The sequence below is a fragment of the Aquarana catesbeiana genome, linkage group LG13 (assembly GCF_042186555.1).
Source record: "Aquarana catesbeiana isolate 2022-GZ linkage group LG13, ASM4218655v1, whole genome shotgun sequence".
NCBI lineage: Eukaryota > Metazoa > Chordata > Amphibia > Anura > Ranidae > Aquarana > Aquarana catesbeiana.
In genome coordinates this window covers 192,017,530-192,041,137 of record NC_133336.1, presented here as the reverse complement: position 1 = coordinate 192,041,137, position 23,608 = coordinate 192,017,530, and the positions used below count along the sequence as shown (strand labels likewise).

General features: G+C 41.9%; 1 protein-coding gene across 1 annotated transcript in view; it reads left to right on the top strand.

The window, feature by feature from the left end:
• Nucleotides 1-23,608, top strand: part of LOC141117097 (Fc receptor-like protein 5) — a 37,956-nt gene that overhangs the window by 4,233 nt on the left and 10,115 nt on the right. Inside the window, exons 3-8 of the mRNA XM_073609712.1 lie at nt 4,020-4,277; nt 8,405-8,665; nt 15,482-15,757; nt 18,339-18,620; nt 18,770-19,045; nt 21,599-21,733. Coding sequence (XP_073465813.1) covers nt 4,020-4,277; nt 8,405-8,665; nt 15,482-15,757; nt 18,339-18,620; nt 18,770-19,045; nt 21,599-21,733 — 1,488 coding nt within the window. The remainder of the gene's footprint in view (nt 1-4,019; nt 4,278-8,404; nt 8,666-15,481; nt 15,758-18,338; nt 18,621-18,769; nt 19,046-21,598; nt 21,734-23,608) is intronic.

Genomic DNA, 23,608 nt, shown 5'->3' with positions numbered 1-23,608 from the left:
AAAGAACAAAATAAAATAGAATAGAAAATAAAGGAATGGAATAGAATAGATGAGAATAAATAATAGAATAAATATATAAAGAATATAAACATCTGGTGAAATTCAAATTTCAAATAGAATAAATTCAAATTTTAATAGAATAGAAAAGAATAGAATAGAATAGAAAATAAAAGAATGGAATATAAGAGAGCAAAATGGAACACAATACAAATTAATAGAATAGAAAAAAATAGAATAGAAAATAAAGGTGTAGAATAGAAAATAAACAAATATAATAGAAAAGAATAGAGTAAAACAAAACAAAATAGAATAGAATATAAAAGAACAAAATAAAATAGAATAGAAAATAAAGGAATAGAATAGATGAGATTAAATAATAGAATAAAATATAAAGAATATAAACATCTTGTGAAATTCAAATTTCAAATAGAATGAATTTAAATTGTAATAGAATAGAAAAGAATACAATAGAAAAAAAAGAATAGAATCGAATAGACGCAATTCAATTTCAAATAGTTTTCAAATTCGAATAGTTTTTTAATTTAAATAGTTTTCAAATAGAATTTAAATTAGAATTTCCGAAGAGAAAAAAAGGAATAGAAAATAAAGGAATACAATTGAAAAGAAAAGAATAGAAAATAAAAGAATAGAATATAAAGGCAAAGAATATAAAATAAAAGATTAAAGAGTAAAAGAGTAAAACGGAACAAAATACAAAATAAAAGAATAGAAAAAAATAGAAAATAAAGGCATAGAATAGAAATTAATAGAGTAAAACAGAACAAAATAGAATAGAAAATAAAAGAACAAAATAAATAGAATAAAAAAATAAAGGAATAGACTAGAATAGAATAGATGAGAATAAATAATTGAATAAATATATAAAGAATATAAACATCTGGTGAAATTCAAATTTCAAATAGAATAAATTCAGATTTTAATAGAATAGAAAAGAATAGAATAGCAAAAAATGAATAGAATTGAATAGAAAAGAATAGAATAGAAAAAAAGAATAGAATCGAATAAAATAGAAAGACTATAACCTGCTTTTGAAATTTGAATTTCAAATAGAATAAATTCAAATTTGAATAGAATATAAAATAATCAAATAGAAAAGAAAAGAATACAATATAAAGTAGAATAGAATGAATATAACTGTTTTCTGAAATTTTAATTTTGAATAGAATACATTCGAATTTGAATAGAATAGAAAAGAATAGAACAGAAAATAAAAGAATATAATTGATAAGAAAAAAACAATAGAATATAATGAAATAGAAAGAATATAACCATCTTGCAACAAAAAAAGAGAACGGTAATCCTGGGAACTCTGCTCCATCAAACAAGAAAAGGAAAGAGGTACTCCCCTATAAAGTATGTTAGGAAGGTGTAATCAAAAATCATATTGCAGAAAAAAAGAAAAAAAAAAGGAAAGAAAGGATAAATACACCGTATTGAGTTACCTCAATGCAAATTTATTGACATGTGTAATGCAAAAAAATGATCAGCATCGGAACCCAAAAAACCCAAAGATCCCCCTGAGAGCCCCCCACACACCCACACACAACCCTCCACATGTATATGCCACCCAAGGATATGATTGATCCTATAGTGGGATCTGATGTAACTCTCCCCTGCTATGAGCTCTCTGTCCATCTGCCTGCACAGCACAAAAATAAAAAAAACAAAAAACGTGACCTGCCTGTACCCTGGAGAACCAGCACCCCACCTTAGATCCACAATGGGTGAATGAGGTGCAAATCTCTACAGGGTAAAGCTAGAATCACGGGTCTAGCTAAATAGCCAGATATGTCTATTGCCCAGTAGAAACCATGGGCATCAATATCAGTGGTTGGTACCAAAGCAAAAGAAAAAAATGTCTTAAGCTGGTATTGCCATATGCAACCACATGGAGCAGTGAAGATGGTCCAAAAAGAAAAGAAAAAATGAATGTTCATATCCTGGGGTAAGATAGCATCTCCATCGGCTATAATATAGCTATGTAAGAGTCTGTGGCCACATGGTATGGAAGTCCACTATGAGTATCGCTGGTTACCATGATCAGAACTGTGGGAACCAAAATAGGCCGTAATATAGATAGCAAGAGCAAAAGTAATCCCTCCAATCCAGCTGAGTATTAAAGATAGTATAGACTCAATGAGTTGTATGAGGTCCAGCCTGCGGGGCTCAGGTGGTTCCATGTAGTGGGTGACCAATCCACATATGCCAGTGGGCAGCCGATAAGACCGTTTACAGAAACACCTAGGGTCTATGAGGTCTATTGTACTCACGGACCTTGGAAATGTCCGATTGGCCACTCACTCAGCTGTGGTATTTCTCTCTTGCTCTCCTAGGGATGCATGTCCTCTGATGTTTGTTCCCGCTGCAGTCTTTCGCTGTGTAGCCATCTAGTAGAATGACGATGACACTCACGATGTAGCAGCTCTCAGTATGCACTAATCGGCCTCGGATGATCCAGGCTGGTTCACATAAACCAAACAAAACTCCAAAGAAACAACACGTGCAGCAGTGCAGGGGGCCCGTCCCTCTTTCTACATGTTTCGTTCCCCCACCGGAACTTCGTCAGGACGTACAAGACCGTGATCTGGCTCCAGGTTAAATCAGGGCTTGGTCCCACTGCTTGTGATCTTAAAGTGACCCAGGATTCAGGTCCATGTCAGCTCACAAAGGGTATTACTATACACACTAACTGAGTTATACCAAGTGAATCTATTAGGTGTATGAAATAATACAAAAAAAAAAATCACCCCATATATTGAACAGAGCATTGAAACAAAAAAGGTTTAAAAACTAGATGCACCGAACAGTAACCGCACCATCTACATAAATATATATCCACAGACGCTACCAACCCATGTTGGTTCAATATAGACAGCTAGAGGGATGGAGGCACCATTCAAAACATACCATTAGTACCAGGAGATCACCAGGAGTATGAGGAACAGAGAAATCCATCTAATAGTAGTCCGAGGGACACAGAAGGCGGAAATATGACCAATTTGTATGAAAAGTCCTACGGATTATGAAGAGACTGATGGGAATCAAGGCAAGGCCATACTGTCATTGATCACAGACAGCAATGAAGTGAAAAATCGCTATTCAACCCCTTCAGTGACAATGAATCTAACAAAAAGATCCATTTGGCTTCCCTTTGTAGTAAAACCTTGTCCTAATCTCCTCTTCTTTCAGATAATCCTAACTTGTTGATTACCATACATTTAAAGCCTTTAGTTGATGCACCAAGTACATCCCTAAAGCATATTGCCACCGGTGGCTCATCATCTTTGGTGGTTATACTTGTCAGGTGCTCCCCTATCCTTTCACGGAATTTGCGTCTAGTTTTTCCTACATATAACTTGCCACATGGGCAAATTAGTTGGAGGAAGAGCAATTGGCAAAAAGATTGGATCTTATATGTCCGTTTTCCTTCAGGGCCTCTGAATGTTTTTACCTTCATCACATACTTACAAATGCTACAATGTCCACAGGGGTACATGCCCAAAGTGGGGGAGCAAATGAAAAAATTGGATTAAGTTCACTAGATTGAGTGTATTCGCTGTGGACCATATATAACCGTCTTCCAAAATTCGAATTTCGAATAGAATAAATTTGATTTTAAATGGAATTCGATTCAAATTCAAATAAACAAAACAAATTCCAAAATCTAATTAAACAAATTAAACCAAATTTAACTACCGGTAAACAAATTTATGCAAATACTGAATGGAAACTAAACAAAACTGTTTTTTTTTTTTTCGATTTGCACATATCTAATTGGGATGGTGCTGCAGAAACGTGCACCTCTAGGTGTCTGCTGTTTTCTTCTTTTTTTCGAGTCCCTGTAAAGAAGGGATGTAGCATGGAAGAAACGAATGGAACCAAGGATTACCCATGCAGAAAATTAAACAATTAATAGCCGAAAAGATTTAATTTATCTGCTGAAAAATAATTCTTAAGGTCTGACTAATAATTGTCATGTACAATGTTCTATCTTGTAGGATCTTCAGTAAGACCTGTGGTGACCTTCAACCCAAACTGGGACAAGATCTTCACAAAAGAGTCTCTAACAATGACCTGTAATGTGAGGTCACCTATTCCAGCAGATATTAGCTACACCTGGTACAAGGATAATATATGGATACACACAGGACAAAGCTTTGTAATAGAAGGTGCAACAACATACAACAGTGGGAATTACCAGTGTAAAGGCACCAATACTGACATAAGTGGCCCTGTCAGACTGGATATCAGTAATGGTAAGTAAATACAGAGCTTTATCCTCCTTAGGATTATCCATAGGAACATAAAATATTAATAAAAGTCCTTCCATTTAGTTCTTTAGTGGTTCACTTAACTTCTTTCTACTACACACAGAATCAGGCCCAGAGCGTTACAACCCTGGCAGATATATAATACCAGAAGCCTCAAAAAACAGAGCCACACTCTTGGGTGTCTGTGGCATAAGACTAGTGCCGCGTACACACACTTTCCGACAGAAAAGGCCTGTCGGAACTAGTCTGTCGGACGTTCCGATCACGTGTGGGCTTCATCCGACCTTTTTTTTTAAAAAATCTGATGGACCTAGAAATAGAACAAATTTCAAATCTTACCTGCTGACTCAGTTCCTATCGGGAAAACCACTCCTCTGTATGCTAGTCCGATGTACCAAGAACGACGCAAGGGCAGCTATTGGCTACTGGCTATTGAACTTCCTTTTTCTAGTCCCGTCGTACGTCATCACGTTCTAAACAAACTGACTTTGGTGTGATCCTGTGTAGGCAAGTCCGTTTCAGCGTATGTCCATCGGAACTCCATCGGAAAGACCGACAGACTTTGGTCCGACGGAAAGTCCGTTCGTGTGTGCGCTGCATAAGTCAAAGCAATATTTTAGCCAATATAAACCTTCCCTCCAAAAATACCATTCCTGCCCCAACACTGCCAAACAGACTTACTTTATTACTCTCATTAACACCCTCTCACGCAGTCCCGGTCAACTCTTTTCTACCTTTAACACTCTACTTAGTCCTCCATTACCTCCACCCACTAACTTACTCACTGCCCAGGAGATTGCTAATCACTTCAAAAATAAGATTCATACAATTTGTCTCGAGATCTCCGCTCTACAGGTATCTCCCTCACTTTACACTCTTTGACCTCTTGCACAATCAATACTCTCGTTTAACCCAGCTACTATAGAGGAAGTCACTAAACTTTTTTCTAACTCCCACCTAACCTCCTACCCCATGGACCCGGTTCCTTCTCAAATATTACGGTCAGCCTCTGACTCTATCCTACACTCTTTAAGTCATATCTTCAACCTCTCCCTCTCTACTGGCATCTTCCCGAACACTCTAAAACATGCACTAGTCCCTCCCATACCAAACAAGGCCTCACTGGACCCCACCAATCTTAACAACCTAAGACCCATCTCCTTACTCCCTTTTGCCTCCAAACTCCTTGAACGTTTAGTCTACAACCCACTGAGTGACCACCTCATTAAGAATAACCTTCTTGATCCCCTTCAGTCTGTATTTCGTCCACAGCACTCCACAGAAACTGCTCTCCTAAAACTCAAAAACGACAAACTAACAGCTAAAACCAAAGGTCATACTCTTACTCTTGGACCTCTCCGCTGCCTTTGATATAGTTGACCACCCCCTCCTCCTCAAAAAACTCAATTTGCTTGGTCTCCATGGCTGCGCTCTCCGTTGGCTCGAATTTCACCGCACCTTCAGTGTCACTTACAACTCCACTTTCTCCTCTCCAATTCCTCTTAGGCCTCATGTACATGAGACGCTGGTGCAAACTCTGCTGAACACAGGTTTTTAAAAGCTGAAACCGGCGTTTAGAAACGCCCGTTTTGCCGAGTTTGCATGCCGCGTTTAGCCGCATTTAGCCGCGTTTGCGTCTAGAAGCATCTGCAGAGCAGAGAATTACATTTTGCGACCCGAATTTGGGGCCCCATATCTCTGGGCCACTTGGTGCTAGGAACCCCAAATTTGGTACGCAAACAAAGTGGAACTATAACATATACAAATATGGGGTTCCTAGCATTAAGTGGCCCCGAGATATGGGGCCCCAAAGTCGGGTCGCAAAATGTTAAGCACTTCTGCAGCAGAGAATGACATTTTGTGGCCCGAATTTGGGGCCCGATATCTTGGGGCCACTTGGTGCTAGGAACAAATTTGAATATGTTGTAGTGCTAGTTCCACTGTATTTGCATACCAAATTTGGGGTTCCTAGCACCAAGGGCCCCAAAGTCAGGTTGTAAAAAACACTTATAAACGCAAACACAGCTAAACGGGGTACCGGCGTTTAGCCGCGTTTAGCCGCATTTGGCGTCTGAAACGTGGAAAACTTTTGCGTCTGAACCCATTTTTTGCTTCTGGAAAAACGAGGTTAAACGCAACTGCCTAAAAACGCCAAAAAATTAGATTGTGTACATGGACACATAGGATAACATTGAATGGGTTCAGGGGCAGTTGAAAAAAGTGTCCAACTGCCTCTGAACACGAGTTTAACAGCGTCTCGTGTGCATGAGGCCTTACCGTTGGGGTCCCCCAAGGTTCTGTCCTTGGACCTCTACTATTCTCGATCTACACGTCCTACCTGGGTCAGATGATAGCCTCCCATGGCTTCCACTACCATTTATATGCCGATGGCACCCAAATTTATCTCTCTACCCTCTCAGCTCACCCCATCAGTCTCCTCACACTGATTTACTAACTGACATATCAGCCTGGATGTCACACCACTTCTTCAAACTGAATCTATCTAAAACCGAGCTCATGATATTTCCTCCCCCACGTGCCCCATCCCCTGACTCCTCTGTCAAGATCAATGGCACAACGATCAGTCCGTACCATGTGCCAGGGTGCTAGGGGTAACCCTAGACTCTGAACTGTCCTTTCAGGCCCACATCCAATCCCTGTCCAAATCATGCCGCCTTAGCCTCCGCAACATCTCTAGAATATGCACCTTTTTAACCAATGACACCACCAAGCTTCTAATTCGCTACCTGGTTATCTCTCACCTCGACTACTGCAACTCCCTCCTCATTGGATTACCTTTACACACATTATCCCCCCTTCGGTCCATAATGAATGCTGCTGCAAAACTCATTCACCTTACCAACCATTCAGTGTCCTCCAACCCTTTCTGCCAATCCCTCCACTGGCTGCCACTCAAATTCAAAGTACTAACAATAATTTACAAAGCCATCCACAACTTAGCCCCCAGCTACATCACTGACCTAGTCTCAAAATACTAACCAAGACGCTCTCTTCGATCCTCCCAAGACCTCCTGCTCTCTAGCTCCCTTGTCACCTCCTCCCATGCTCACCTCCAGGATTTCTCCAGAGCTTCTCCCATCCTTTGGAACTCCCTACCCCAATCTGTGCCACTGCCCCCTAATCTAACCATCTTTAGACAATCCATGAAAACCCTTCTCTTTAAAGAAGCCTATCCTGCTTCTAACTAATACACAGTTTTACTTCCTCCATCAGCTTATCCCCCCACAGCTATTACCTTTTGTATCAACTGACCCTCAGTCTTAGATTGTAAGCTCTAACGAGCAGGGCCCTCTGATCCCTCTTGTACCAAATTTTAATGTAACTGCACTGTAACTGCAAAAATTCATTTTGTTAAGCACTGCGCAATCCTGTATAATAATAATAATAATAATAATAATAATAATAATAAATAATATGTATGCCTTTGGATATACACTATATTACCAAAAGTATTGTGACACCTGCCTTTACACACACATGAACTTTAATGGCATCCCAGTCTTAGTCCATAGGGTTCAGTATAGAGTTGGCCCACCCTTTGCAGCTATAACAGCTTCAACTCTTCTAGACAGGTTGTCCACAAGGTTTAGGAGTGTGTCTATGGGAATATTTGACCATTCTTCCAGAAGCGCATTTGTGAGGTCAGGCACTGATGTTGGACGAGAAGGCCTGGCTCGAAGTCTCTGCTCTAATTTATCCCAGAGGTGTTCTATTGGGTTGAGGTCAGGACTCTGTGCAGGCAAGTCAAGTTCCTCCACCGCAGACTAGCTCATCCATGTCTTTATGGACCTTGCCATTGACGTTTATGTGAGTGTAAAGACAGGCATCTCAATACTCACGGCAATATAGTGTATGTGGAGCTTCCACTCCCTCCATGTTACATCTGAAGATTTTACCCTTGGTCTAGCAATGCCTATGCATAGCAATATACCAAGTCATGGACAAGACTGGTACAATGTGCCGGTCTGAGGGTGTGACACAATAATAAAAATGGGAGGTGGTGATTTATATAAAGGATGGGAGCTGCATGAAGAGGTAGAACACTGTTTAGTTATCTTTGTTCTAATGTTCCCTATGGTTCTGTTTTTCAGGCTGGGTGATCCTGCAGGCTCCTCTCTATATTCACGAAGGTGACGATGTGACTCTGAGATGTCACCATTATCCCGGTTATGATGGAGGACAGAGTATATTTTACAAGGATAATGATATCAAAAGAAAATGGGAATCTGTTTCTACGTGGCTTATTAATAAGATAAATGTGAGAGAATCTGGTGGATATAAATGTCAAAAACAGGTTTATCACCATGCCTGGAATTATAGGGAAAATGGAGGAACTTCTATATCTATAAAAGGTAAGTTTCTGGAAATTAATTGGGGTGGAGTGGTGTAGGTTTGACTTCCTAAAGTGTTAGTTATTCCCAGAGATATCTTCTACTCCTTCAGCTTTGAATCCAGTTAGTGCCTGACTTTGATTCTCCACGTAGTGCTCAGGAAAAGTCAGAAAATAATTACCTAGGGGGTGCATGCATTAAGCCAACCAGGTAAGACATGCCTGACTGAGGCTTACTCGCCACTTCATAACATTCAGGCAAAAGATGGTTATTGTGAAAAAAAAAACAAATAGAGAGAGATGGTGTACAGCAACGCCCGGCAGAATCCCAAGCCAAAATCTATCCGCAAGGTATTCGCTCTGGCCTCCTCCAAGATGGTGGCTACCCCATCTTCACAGCCACACTCTCCACTGTCCTCCAAACAGACACAGCTGTTGCAGATGGTTAGTCAGACACAGATCTGGAAATTATTCCCCCCCTTTTCACCCAGACTCACAACCTGATCTGCTGAAACAAATTGAGCAGATGCTCATTAAGGCCCTAAAGCAAACCTCTGATCATATAACTGACAGACTGACAGACTGTCCAGTGGAATCAGTGAATTAGGCCAACGCATGGCGGAACTTGAACAATGGATCTTGATACTCATACCCAAAACCATTCCGATGAGCTGGGAACTCTCAGCAAAGAGAACCTTCACATTTCACCAGTCACATTTCAAGGATTTTGACAACAGTGCCCGAAGCTTGAATCTTTGCATACGCAGGATCTCGGAAACCATTATAGATCTGCATTCAATCATGACTGTTATTTTGTAAGAACTGACGCCCCCCATCCCAATAGAATGCCTGGAAATGGATAGATTCCATAGGTCCTAGACCCTATGTCAAACTGATGGCCCCAAAGATATTATTGCAAAGTTTAATTTTTTTTGCAACCAGGGAACAGCTTCTATACGTAGCATGTGGGTAAGGAATCACTCTTTCCACACTTATCAGCACTTTCCAAATCTCCTACTCACTGTAGCAAAGAGACAAACCCTGAAACCCCATCTGCAAGTTCTGCAGCAACACCATATTACCTTATTAGTGTTTGGTGAGTGGTGCGGACCGAGCTTTAGTTTGGGAAACACCTGAATTTGGGGGACATCCCGAATTTGGCGAACATCTTCAGTGCATTCTAAGCCCTGCATAGTGAATAGCTGGTTGTTAAGGAGCGGGCCGGGAAGCCAGCCACCGCGTACTTGACAAAGGATGAGTCACCAGCTGTCAACGGGCTTCCCCACTGACAGCTGAATGAAAAAAAAAAAAACATTGCTGGCAATAGAAAAAAGGCCCTTTGGGTCTGGTATGGATTTTAAGGGTAATCCCATGCCAATTTAAAAAAAAAAAAAAAAAAAAATGGCGCAGGGTCTGCCCAAAATCCACACCAGACCCATACCAGACCCTTATCCGAGCATGCAGGAGGGGGGGGGGTGAGTGAGCACCACCCCCTCCTGAACCATACCAGGCCACATGCCCTCAACATGTCCCCCCCACCCCAAAGCTCCTTGTCCCCATGTTGATGGAGACAAGGGCCTCTTCCCCACAACCCTGGGCTGTGCTCGTGGGTGTCTGGGGGCGGGTGGCTTTTTGGAATCTGGAAGCTCCCGTTAATAAATCCCCCCCCCTATGAGAATGAAAACAATGCACCCCTACCCATTCACCAAAAAAGTGTAAAAAAGAAATAAAAACACACACACAGTTTTTGACAACTCCTTTATTAAAAAATAAAAAAACAATGTCACCTGAAGTAGATCAATCGTCAATCACGACGCCCACCGCCACTGCTGGACCCGAAGAAAAAAAAAGCTCTGCCCACAACAAAGGCTAACCGCCATCTGCCTGCTCCACTGTTTGACAGTTCTTATATAGTTAAGGGGCGGGGGCCACCTGGTGACACCGCCCCGAATAACATCAGCAATCAGTGCATGCTGGGTCGGTGATGTCACATGGGGGTGGTGCCATGAATTTTAGGGGCTCCACCTCTTGTTCTACTTCCCATTTTGGACTCCCACTTTGAGGGTACCTTTTTGCTGTTTTTCCTCCCCCTTCCTCTTTGGTTTATTATACTATGTATGAGACAGCATATGACAAGTATGACACTATGTATGTTTGCCATTTTTTTTTTTAAGAACATCGACCCTGCTCCCTAACAACCAGCTTACACTGAGCCCTGATTGGGAAAAGCTTTGCCCAGTCAGGGAACAGAATGCACAGTGCAGCGCTCAGTGCATTGCAGGGTGTTCGTCAGGGCGAACACTCGGCGAACACCCTGCAAATTTGGGTGTTCAGGCGAACGTCCGAACAGGCAAATGTTCGGCCCAAACTCATGCTCAGGCAGAACCGTTCGCCCATCCCTATGTTTAGCTAACTGGCTCCTGTATTGAGTGCCCTATTCTGGATTACTTCCATTTGTCTGACCTCCACTGACTGGATAACAGTTTACACTACTGATTGCCACCTACCTTGACCCTTACCTGGATAACAGAGTATGTTACTGGCTGCTGCCTGCCCTGGTCCCTGCCTGGATAAAATATTATGCTACTAATTGCTGCCTGCCCTGACCCTTACCTGGATATTGGATTACACTATTGTCTGCTGTCAGCTCAGACCACTGCTAGCTCGAGATCCAGCCAGCCACTAGCTCTGATAATTACTACACAGTGAACACAGCACCTGCCTTGAACTTTTACCCTTTGAAGCCATCTGACATGATACATGTGTAGCACACCCCACGTAGGAGCTGCTGAGTTGGGATTCCCCACTGATACACGGCCAGGCACACAGCATTCCTTCCTGAATCCCAACACAGAAAACAGTCTTTGGTTTGTTTTTGTTGTTGTTTTATTAGGGGTTGATAACTTGGATGGGGTAGGAAATTATGGGAAGCCCAACTTGAAAAATGTCCAAAACTATGAACAAAGGGGTCAACTCCCTCTTTATTTACACAAAGTCCTCTTTTTCCTTCCTGCTGCACAAACTTGGTTCATATGTACAGCTCCTGCTGATCACTCCAGGGGAACTAACAGTCTTTAGTGTTAATTTAAGAACTGCCCATTACAGGCTAGGAACATCCTGTCCTTTTGTGGAAAAAAAGGTAGCACAATACGGAGTGAACAGCATCTCCTTCTGCCTTCTTGTAGACCCTGAGCCCAGATCTACTGCTGCAAAAGATCCCAGCCCACCTGGCTGCCTGTTTCCCCAGTCCTCCTAACTGGCATATTTCCCAGTCTTTTCTGACTGGCAAACTTCCATGGAGATTCCCCAGTTCAAGGATGAAGACTTAAGCACAATGCTGTCTTCAGTGAGCACTGTTACAGTCTCTCCCCTTGTGTTGTCCCTGCACCGTGCCGATCTACTGTCTCGCACTTGCTCTTTCCCGCTGCCTCTTCCGGCATGATTCCCGCCAATTGTTTCCTATGGTGGGATCCTTCCAGGCCAGCTATCCCGAGCTCCAGCCCAAAGTAAAACCACTCCCCACCAGGGGTCCCTCAAGGGCCACTGAAAGTCTCTCCTCAGCACTCCATCTCCATCTTCCACCCGGCTCACCTGCTGGCATGGCCTATGCCTATATATGGGATTTTCTCAGCCCCCTGCCAGCCCACCTCTAGGGATTGGCTGAGGTCTAATAAATCATCATGGCAGCTCTTCCTCACCTTCACCCTCTAGTTCTAGAACATTCTCCAATATTCCAGACACCAGGGGGAGGCACCAGAGAGCTGCCAGGATGAGTCATCCAGTTCTGGCCTCTAGTAACCCTGACCCAGATTCAGTGGTTTTAATCCTAGAGTCAGCCAAATGCTTTTACCTACACTACTCTTCTAGAAGCACACTAGAGGGTGCTACACATGAACTCTCTCTGTCTTCTAGGGTTGGTGGTGATTGTCCTGGATTTGTAAATAAATCACTGTGCCTTAAGTCCTGTGGCATCCAAGTACCGATAGTTCTACTTGCCTTAGGACAAGGGTGTCCATTCTTTTGCCCTTCCTGGGCCACACTGGAAAAAGAGGAATTATCTTGGGCCACACAAAAGTACACTAACACTAAAGCTTGGTACACATGATCCAAATATTTGGTACATGATTACAGCTGCCTGTCTGACAGAAGCTGGTCTCACAACCTGCTTCTGTCGAACGGGGATGCTGGAAAACCAGCATCCAATCTGCATCCGAGCAGCGCTGGCAAGCAATGGAGCTAGAGAGGAGGCTGTGGGCAGGAGGCTCTGGGGAACCACAACTGAATCCAGATCCTAGATCCAGCGGCATTTACTTGCCTAGCTAGCCAGAAGTCCCCGCATTCATTGCTGCCAGTGCTATTGCAAACAGAGTAACCCTGGCATCTCTACAGAGAGTGTCTGGCTTGTTGTCAGTGCCTGCCTCCACCGTGGCTATTGCAAACAAGCACCCTAGGCATCCTTCCAGACATGAATGGACCTGGCTTGTCTGTTCTGGACACCGCGGCTGTTATACTTGCATGGCACGTTGGCACCCCTCCAGGCGTTCCCTGGGACGCACTCTTGGGTCACATGCGGCCCGCGGCTTGGACACCCCTGCTTTAAGGGCAGATGCTATAGGTGAAACCATGCTAAAGTCTTGCCTTACATCATGAACTCATGTGATTGGAGCAAAGACCACTTAAAAAAAAGGTATGTATATAGCAATTTAAAATAAAAGCTAGGGGGTTGGGGTTGTCCAGGACAGTAGGCATAACTGGGGGGGCACCGTTATTTGAAATCGGGCTTTAAGAACTGATATTACTTATTACTGATTATTACCCCTTGGCAAATAATGAATCTGAAGACTGTGGGAAATAAGCGCTGTTCTTACTAAGAACATATTAGCACTCCAGGCCAGCTGTTGTAAAGAAATACTTAATGCCCTTGATAAGCACCATGGCTGTGAGCAAAAATGTGTTCACCACCTATAAAGTAAAATCCAATTTAAAAAATGCAGAGAAAGTTAAATTAACTTGTTGCCATCCAGAGCACGACGATATATGTCGGCAGAATGACGCGGCTGCGCAAAAGGGCGTACCCATATGTCCCCCTTCTAAATCGCGTGCGCCGTGGGAGTGTGCCCACGGGTCCCACGGACTCGATGTCCGCTGGTGGCCTGCGATCGTGACACGAAAAGGCAGAACGGGGAGATGCCTATGTAAACAATACATTTCCCTGTTCTGCCTAGCAACATTACAGGGATCTACTGCTTCCAGTGATCGAGAGCAGTGATCTCTGTCATGTTCTAGTGAGCCCATCCCCCCTACAGTTAGAACACACTTGAGGGAACACACTTTGATCGCCCCCTAGCGTTTAACCCCTTCCCTGCCAGTGACATTTACACAGTAATCAGTGCATTTTTAAAGCACTGATCGCTGTATAAATGTCAATGGTCCCAAAATAGTGTCAAAAGTGTCCGATCTGTCCGCCGTAATGTCGCAGTCACGATAAAAATCGCTGGTCGCCGCCATTACTAACAAAAAAAAAAAAATAATAAAAATGCCATAAATCTATCCCCTATTTTGTAGACACCATAACTTTTGCGCAAACCAATCAATATACGCTTATTGCGATTTTTTTTTTTACCAAAAATATGTAGAAGAATACTTATGGACCTAAACTGAGGAAAAAAATATTTTTTTTTTATATTTTTTTGAGGATATTTATTATAGCAAAACGTAAAATATATTGAGGGTTATTTACGAAAGGCAAATCCACTTTGCACTACAAGTGCAAACTGAAAGTGCACTTGGAAGTGCAGTCGCTGTAGATCCAAGGGGGACATGCAAGCAGAATAAAAAACAGCATTTTAGCTTGCGCACAATTGGATGATAAAATCAGCAGAGCTTCCCCTCATTTCATATCTACCCCTCAGATTTACAGCGCCTGCACTTCCAATTGCACTTACAGTGCAATTTCAAGTGCACTTTGCACTTGTAGCTTGCACTTGTAGTGCATAGTGAATTTGCCTTTCGTAAATAACCCCCCCTGTTTTTCTTTTTCAAAATTGTCGCTCTTTTTTTTGTTTATAGCGCAAAAAATAAAAACTGCAGAGGTGATCAAATACCATCAAAAGAAAGCTCTATTTGTGGGGAAAAAAGGACGTCAATTTTGTTTGGGTGCAACGTCGCACGACCGCACAATTGTCAGTTAAAGCGATGCAGTGCCGAATCGCAAAAAATGCTCTGGTCAGGAAGGGGGTAAATCCTTCCGGGGCTCAAGTGGCTAAACAACTATGCAACTTTTGGAAACTCTTAAAACTAAGTCTAATGCCCCGTACACACGGTCGGACTTTGATCGGACATTCCAACAACAAAATCCTAGGATTTTTTCCGACGGATGTTGGCTCAAACTTGTCTTGCATACACACGGTCACACAAAGTCTTCGGAAAATCTGATCATTCTGAACGCGGTGACGTAAAACACGTACGTCGGGACTATAAACGGGGCAGTAGCCAATAGCTTTCATCTCTTTATTTATTCTGAGCATGCGTGGCACTTTGTGCGTCGGATTTGTGTACACACGATCGGAATTTCCGACAACGGATTTTGTTGTCGGAAAATTTTATATCCTGCTCTCAAACTTTGTGTGTCGGAAAATCCGATGGAAAATGTGTGATGGAGCCTACCCACGGTCGGAATTTCCCACAACAAGGTCCTATCACACATTTTCCGACGGAAAATCCGACCGTGCGTACGGGGCATAAGTCTAATTCACAGATGAACATTGTAGAACCCAAAAGTTCCTTCCTGTGCTGGTAAAATAATGGAGGTTTACTGTTTGATGTTTGTATTTTATAGAACTCTTCACAACTCCAAAAATAAAAGTCACACCATTTCCGGTAAAAGAAGGAGATAATATAACGGCAACATGCTACACAAATGTGTCTCTATACAGACCAGAGACAGAACTGCAGTTTGCTTTCTACAAAGATGGACGGAATGTTCAGAAATTTGGTTCCTTTGACCAATATGGATTCCATTCCGCCAAGCCTGAGAATTCTGGGGAATATTACTGTGAAGTTTCTGACAAATCGATTAGGAAGAAAAGTAAAGAGTTGAACATTGAAATAAATGGTAAGTATACAATTGACAGATATGGAAGAATATCAGACGCTTTGTATGGTGGACTAGGGAGAAATACTTTCTGAGAGCGGCATATAAACAGTATGGACATATAAGGTAAATATCTAAGGAACTGACCACTGGACACAAGTTATGAAATTAAATAAAATGTAAAAAAATCTAAAAGGAAATACTGTATGTGGGCTTCTGTTGTTGACCTCCTTCTTAAAATGTTAGTCACCTGGTATCATACCAAGTATGCACCAAGTGAAGCCAGAACTCCCATCCTCTATGATTGCTTTGGGTCAGTGACCTTGAGCTGATTAAATAAAAAGGATTAACGTGAAAACAAGCCAATATTTCCAAAAGAAGGTTACAGTGGCAGATACATCTTTGGTTTCCTTGAAACTAGAGATGGACTGATCTGCCCTGGGTTCAGTTCAAGCAGGGTTTGGCAAACTTCCAGTGACAGCAGAAAGTTGTCATATACAGTATACAAGTGGCAAAAATACAGCCAAAGTTTGGATCAAACTGTCGGCTCATCCCTACTTGAAACTAAACTGGATATACAGTAGGCATATGATGACAGATCTGGATATTTTTTCATGTCCACGGTTACAGAAGAGGCCAGTTTTTGTCCACTTTCAAAAAACGGTCAATTCACTAAAAAAAAAACTTTGCCCACTCACCATTGGTCCTATAGCTCCATGAGCATCTGATCACTCTTCCTCATCCCTCTCTACTAATGTAAACGTGTGCTTGGCCAGATTGAGCACACATAATTCTGAAGAACTTTCATCAGACTTTCACCAGGAAGTCAGACTATCATCTGAAGTCCAATATGCACTATGCCATTTAAAAAAAAAAAAGTATCTATTTTTTTCCCAGTGGAAAAGTAGACTTTATTTTATGTCCGCCACAAAACAATATGAAACCAAGTATTTCTTCCAAATGTATAGCAGTTATTTTTATTATCTACACATTAGAAACATATTCAAGAGAATAGTTTAGATTTTGAGAAAGGGCCGCGCTGTGTTGCTATAACTCACAATTGCGCGGTCTTGCAACGCTGTACCCAAAACAATGTTTATGTCCTTTTTTTCCCAAAAATTGAGCTTTCTTTTGGTGGTATTTGATCACCTCTGCATTTTTTATTTTTTGCGCTATATACAAAAAAAGACTGACAATTTTGTAAAAAAACAAACAATATTTTTTACTTTCTGCTATAAAACATATCCAGTAAAAAAATGTAAAAAATCTAATTTCTTCATCAATTTAAGCCAATATGTATTCTGCTACATCGCAAAAGTTGAAATAACACTCCTAAAGCCACATCCGTATAAACTTGATCTGTTTGATATGACTTATTGTTAATAAAATATATTTTTGCACTATATCATTGTCCATCTTGCCTGTAAAGTCCGAATTAGGGCCCTGTGGCCCTTTAACCCTTCTCTCCTCCAATCAAGTATTCTGCTACATGTTTTTGTTAAAAAAAATCCCAATAAGTGTATATTGATTGGTTTGCGCAAAAGTTATAGCTTCTACAAACTATGGGAAATTTTTATGGCATTTTCATTTTTCATTTTTACTAGTAATGGCGGCGATCAGTGATCACTGCTAAAAAAATGACTCTCACTGTACTAATGACACTGGCAGGGAAGGGGTTAACATCAGGGGCGATCAACGGGTTAAGTGTGCTCCTAGGGAGTGCTTACTAACTGTGTGGGGGATGGCTTAACTGGAGGAAGACAGAGATCCGTGTTTCTGCTTAGCAGATACACAATATTTCCATCTTCCTCTCTGACAGAACGGTGGTCTGCCTTGTTTACATGGGCAGACCGCCATTCTGCCCCTCCTGTCAATGATTGGAGGGGTCCTGGCGGACATCACGTCCGCCGGACCTGCCGTTTGGCTCCTGCAGTGCCTAATCACAGCTGAAACGGGTAGCCAGCGACGCGTGAGCACGCCCGAGACCCTGAAGAAGCCACCAGATACAAGTACGTTGTTTCAGCCGGGCCACCCTGCCACAGTAAATGTGCAGTGGGTGGTCGGGAACTGGTGAAAGGATCCTTTATGTATGGATTGACAATAGTTACATAGTTACATAGTAGGTGAGGTCGAAAAAAGACACAAGTCTATCAAGTCCAACCTATGTGTCTAATTAGCACAAGAGCTAAAATACCAATGCCTGCAGGGACAGTCAACACAGATTCTTTGTGCCAGCCATTTTTTTTAAGAACGTTCCAATTTTGAAATATTCTAGACACAGACAGCAATAAAGAAAAAAAAATTATATTCTAACCACTCACCACTCCAAAAAAAAAAGGAAGCAAAAGTTTTGGCTCAGATATATTTTAATGCAACATATGTGTTTTAAAATAGGAGTCAAGCAACATCATGATGTTGATTTTCTCTGGCAAGAAGCAAAGCATGCCCAAGTAATAAGTATACTGTATTGGGGTGTCCATGTACATAAGATATTTGCAATAAAAACATTTTTTTAAAGCCTTAAAACGTATGTAGGAGAGGTTATCACATTAATTTAAGTCGCATTTTACCACTGATGCCTTTTTTTTACTATTATTTTCAGCATTCTTCACTCATCCAAAAATCATAATGACTTCAAATCAAATGACAGAAGGAGACAATATGACCCTGACCTGTTACACAGAACGTAGTGAACTAATTCCTGATACAGGTCTGGAATTTGCTTTTTACAGAGATGGAAAAAATGTTCAGAAATTCAGTTTATCTAATCAATATGAAGTCCAGTCCGCTGAGCCAAATCATTCTGGGATCTATTCCTGTGAAGTGAGAAGTTCAACCAATGATTTAACAAAGAGCAGTGAGGAGTTATACATCCAGATTCAAGGTGAACAGAACAGGTGCCATGGTCTTCTCATATAAGAGGAAAAATAGGTTTACTATTTACTATACTGTCCATTTGTGAATTGTACTATATATAATTCTGTATATTGATTTTGTCTGATATGCTTACAGATATATTACTTTCCTATACAGAGCTCTTCTCACATCCAGGAATTGAGATGATCCCAGATGTGGTCAAAGAAGGCAACCAAATGATCCTAACATGTAATACAAGTATAATGAGAAATGACGTTGAATTGCAGTTTGCTTTCTACAAGAATGGACAGAATATTCAGGAATTCAGTTCTTTTCATCAGTATGAAGTCCCATCAGCTCAGCTGGGGGATTCTGGGAATTATTACTGTGAAGTAACAACTTCAATCAACAATGTAAACAAGAAGAGTAAGGAATTAAATGTGGACATACAAGGTGATCATAACGTATTTTCAAATTGAGGCCTCAATATTGCCCCGTACACACGATCGGACTTTCCGACAACAAAACCGTGGATTTTTGTTCGAAGGATGTTGGCTCCAACTTGTCTTGCATACACACGGCCACACAAATGTTGGCCAACAATTATGAACGTAGTGACGTACAAGACGTACGTGATATCTCCATTACGAACACTAGTTGTACAAGCTAGTACTTGATTCCCAGCATGCGTGGACTTTTATCCAACGGACTTGGGTACACACGATCGGAAAGTCCGACAACAACGTTTTGTTAGCGGAAAATTTGAGAACCTGCTAGCCAATATTTTTTGGCGGAAAGTCCGACAACAAATGTTCGATGGAGCATACACACCACGGTCGGACTTACAGCCAACAAGCTCACATCCAACATTTCCCGTCGGAAAATCCAACCGTGTGTACGTGGCATAACAGTTGACTATGTACATGTTGTGCTTACCATTCAGAAAGCAAATCAGGATTGGAGGTCCTAACTCTAATTAATTATCTGTTGAGGGGAGAAGGAGGTATGAGCCTGTCTCTAAAGCAGCTCAGAAAGCTGCATTTATGACAAGGCTCTTTATCTGATGCAGTACATTAAAGAAAAATTAAAAATACACATCTCCTGGGGTGTAATAATATCCCCCAAACACAAGTCTCCTCCATGGAAAAAAGTGTAGATCTTAATATCCTAACAGATAAGCAGTAATCTGTTAAGACACAGGAGGAGACAGAGTCTTGTTGGAAGGTGCAAATCTTGCTCTAGAATACCTGTTTTCTTGAGAAGTCTTATGTGAGTGGGTAATTGGTTCAATTGGACAACTGTTGTAGGTAGGACTTTCTAGTTCCACAGAACTAGAGATGAGAGCATGAAGGATTAATACAAATAAACATAATACCATTGGTGATACTGAGCGGAAGACCTTCCACTGTCAGCGAGTACTTGATCCATTGTGGTAAATGTAGCTCCTTGAGACCACTAAGGGTGGCTCATAGTAGATACATTTTTGGATCCCATTTTTTGGTGTCATTTTCCATGTGTCTTCATTCAGATTGGCTGAATGGTGCACAGAAATGGAGAGTGAAGAAGAGTAACCTACAGGAGGAAAACAGCTTGTGGAGGAGCCCCATAAAACTGCAACAAGGGCCATTGAATTGTTAAGGAGCTGAGTCTACCAGGCCTTGAACTTGGGTTTCCCATGGACTTGAGCATAACTTATTTTTTCTGCCACTACAGCCTTTGCTTTGACAATTGGAATTGTCAAAATTTTGTAGAACTGCATAGCAGTTGCAGTGACTCTCACCTTCACCTGATCATGTGGCCATTCTAGGTGATTGGCCAGCTATTTAAGTCTTCCCTGTTTCATGTGTCCGTGCCAGATTACTGTGCTCTACACAGAATCCTGCCTGCTGTCCTATGATACTGCTATTGCTACTTGTTACTAACTTTGGCTTGTTACCTTGATGCTTATTCTCTGGCGTGGAACTGACTCTGGCTCATAACCCAATGCTGATTCTGTGCCTTGTAACCTGGACTACATGATTTCCCTTTCACTAAGTCTCCATGCTTTACAGTAGGAGTTTCCAAACTCTCTAAAAAAAGGGCCAGTTTACTGTTCTTCAAACTTTAGGGGGGCTGGACTGTGACCAGAGGGAGTAGTAAATGCCACTGCATCAGAGGAACTAAACAATGTGTCAGGCTTGGCGGTCAGTGGGAGTAAATAAATTACATAGTGCCTGTGGTCAGTAGGAAGAATAGTGCCCCATCATTGGTTTCAGCAGAATATAGTGTCCCACAATTGGTGTCAGTGGGAGGAATAGTGCACCATTGCATTGGTGTCAGTAAAAGGAACAGTGCCCCATCATTGGTATCAGTGTAAAGAATAGTGCCCCATCATTGGTATCAGTGGAAGGAATAGTGCCCCATCATTGGTATCTGTGAATAGTGCCTCATTGTTGGTGTCAGTGAGAAGAATAGTGCCCAATCGTTTACATCTCTGGGAGGAATTATGCCCCATCGTTGGTGTCAGTGGGAGAAATGCAGCCCCGCTGATGGTGTCAGTGGAAACAATGGTGCCTTTTTATTGATGTCAGTGGGAGGAATAGTGCCCCGCATTAGTGGGAGGAATAGTACCCCAAGAGATGGATAAAAGCAAACAAGGGGCCTCATCTGGTCCATTGGTCACAGTTTGGAGACCACCGCCCTATGGGTACATTGTTGACAGTGTCTTTCAAGTTTTCTATTCAAAGAGTATACATATCTCAAGGAAGACATTCAGAAATGTTTTGAAATTGTCCAAACTGCCAGTTGATACCACTACCTGGGAAAGGAAATTCCATGATTTTGCTGCTCTGATCTTAAAAATCTCCCTCCACAATCTCAAACGAAACCTCCTTACTTCCAAATATGTGTCTATGTGTCCTCTTCTATGACCTAAGAGTAAACAAGTTGTTACCACCTTTAATATTGGTTGGTTGAATAGCTACTGCTACCCTAAATTTACCAGTGATAAGTATTTTCTCCCTACAGGCAACAGTAGCACAGAGCTCCTCACAATTCTTCTTCCGCTGGCTCTAGGAATGTTACTCATTCTTGCTGCTATCCTGGTGACCCTCTTTATTTGCAGCAAACGTTCTTTTGTTAAAACCCAAGAACCAACAACAGGTAACTCTACTTTTTTCTGCCTAATTCTTGTGTAATTAATGAAACTTAAGGATGACATTGTGACCTTCTTCTGAAAAAAGTTGTTGCCTGGTTGTCTTTATACTGTACAGGACACTGGGAATGTGTCCTGAACGGTAGGTATATTTCCTCGATATTTGAGTTGTGGTCCTTTTAAGAGGGGCAGTTGGAAGACTTGGTTAAGCACAAAGGATTTCTCACACATGCAGGGTGAGGGGTTTCCAGGGTAGTCTGGTTGGAAAGAGAGGACTGGTTGTCAGCACTCTCTGACTTGGTAAGTTCTTATCAGGGACTGGAACTCTAGAGGTTTCGAAGGGTTTTGGGAGGGCAGAGCCTTCAAACCCTGACTACAAGGACTGTGGTCCTGAAGGGGTTAAGCCTCAGCAAAGGGAGCCTTAAAAGGCATCAGGATGGGATCAGCGCCTTTGTCAATGAGGCAGAGGGAAGTGGTACACAGGTTGTGAGCAACATGAACCCTCTGGAAACTGAGACGCTAGTTACTGAATCCCCATAGCCTGCCTAACACCCTGAAATGAGGAGGAACCCTAACCCCAGTGTGGGAGCCAAGAGATTGGCGGTGAGCCTGTGGGGTGAACCCCTTATTACCTGAACTACAAATTGTCATTGCTTTATTTTTGGCTAAAGAACGTTCTTTGTGTTTACTTGTTCTGAAGATACCAATAAAGGGACTTTTGCTTTTACCAAACTCGGCTGGCTGATGTTCCCAGGCTATCTCCGGTCACAATATTCAAGACTTATAGGGCGTACACACGGTCGGACTTTGTTCGGACATTCCGACAACAAAATCCTAGGATTTTTTCCGACGGATGTTGGCTCAAACTTGTCTTGCATACACACGGTCACACAAAGTTGTCGGAAAATCCAATCGTTCTAAACGCGGTGACGTAAAACACATACGTTGGGACTATAAACGGGGCAGTGGCCAATAGCTTTCATCTCTTTATTTATTCTGAGCATGCGTGGCACTTTGTCCGTCAGATTTGTGTACACACGATCGGAATTTCCGACAACGGATTTTGTTGTCGGAAAATTTTATCTCCTGCTCTCCAACTTTGTGTGTCAGAAAATCCGATGGAAAATGTCCGATAGAGCCCACACACGGTCGGAATTTCCGACAACACGCTCCGATCGGACATTTTCCATCGGAAAATCCGACCGTGTGTACGGGGCATTAATGTGACACTGATCTGAAACAAGTCGGCAGCCAGTGAACACAAAGTGAAGACAGAGCCAGGGGTGTTTGTGAATTGATTCTCAGTTTATCATATCCAGTTTAACACCAGGATTTACAAAACGAGTGGTGAGGAGGGATCAGCAAACTGGGCCAGGTTTGGTTTGAAGGTGGTTCAGCAAACCCAGTGGGAATTCTACAAACCTCAAACTTAGAGGCCCAATAGTGACTATTGAGAATGAACCCAGATATCTTATGGCCTTTTTCAAGGCTAATAGGCAAGCTATTGCAAAAAAAAAAAAAGTGTACAGTGTCTGGGCACTGCCTTTTGGGAATGTACACATGTGCAAAAACTTTTTTTTTAAAATACCATGCAGCTTAAAGGGCAACATAAAAATACAAAAATCTTTAACATAATATGCTTGGGGATTCCCTAAAGCTGTATGTGGTCAAACAGAACAGCACAATATAGTACTTTAACCACTTCAGCCCCAGAAGATTTGGCTTCTCAATGGCCAGGCCATTTTCTGCAATACAGCACTGCGTCGTTTAACTGACAATTGCGCGGTCGTGCGACGCTGTACCCAAACAAAATTGACATCCTTTTTTACCACAAATAGAGTTTTCTTTTGGTGTTATTTGATCACCTCTGCGGTTTTTATTTT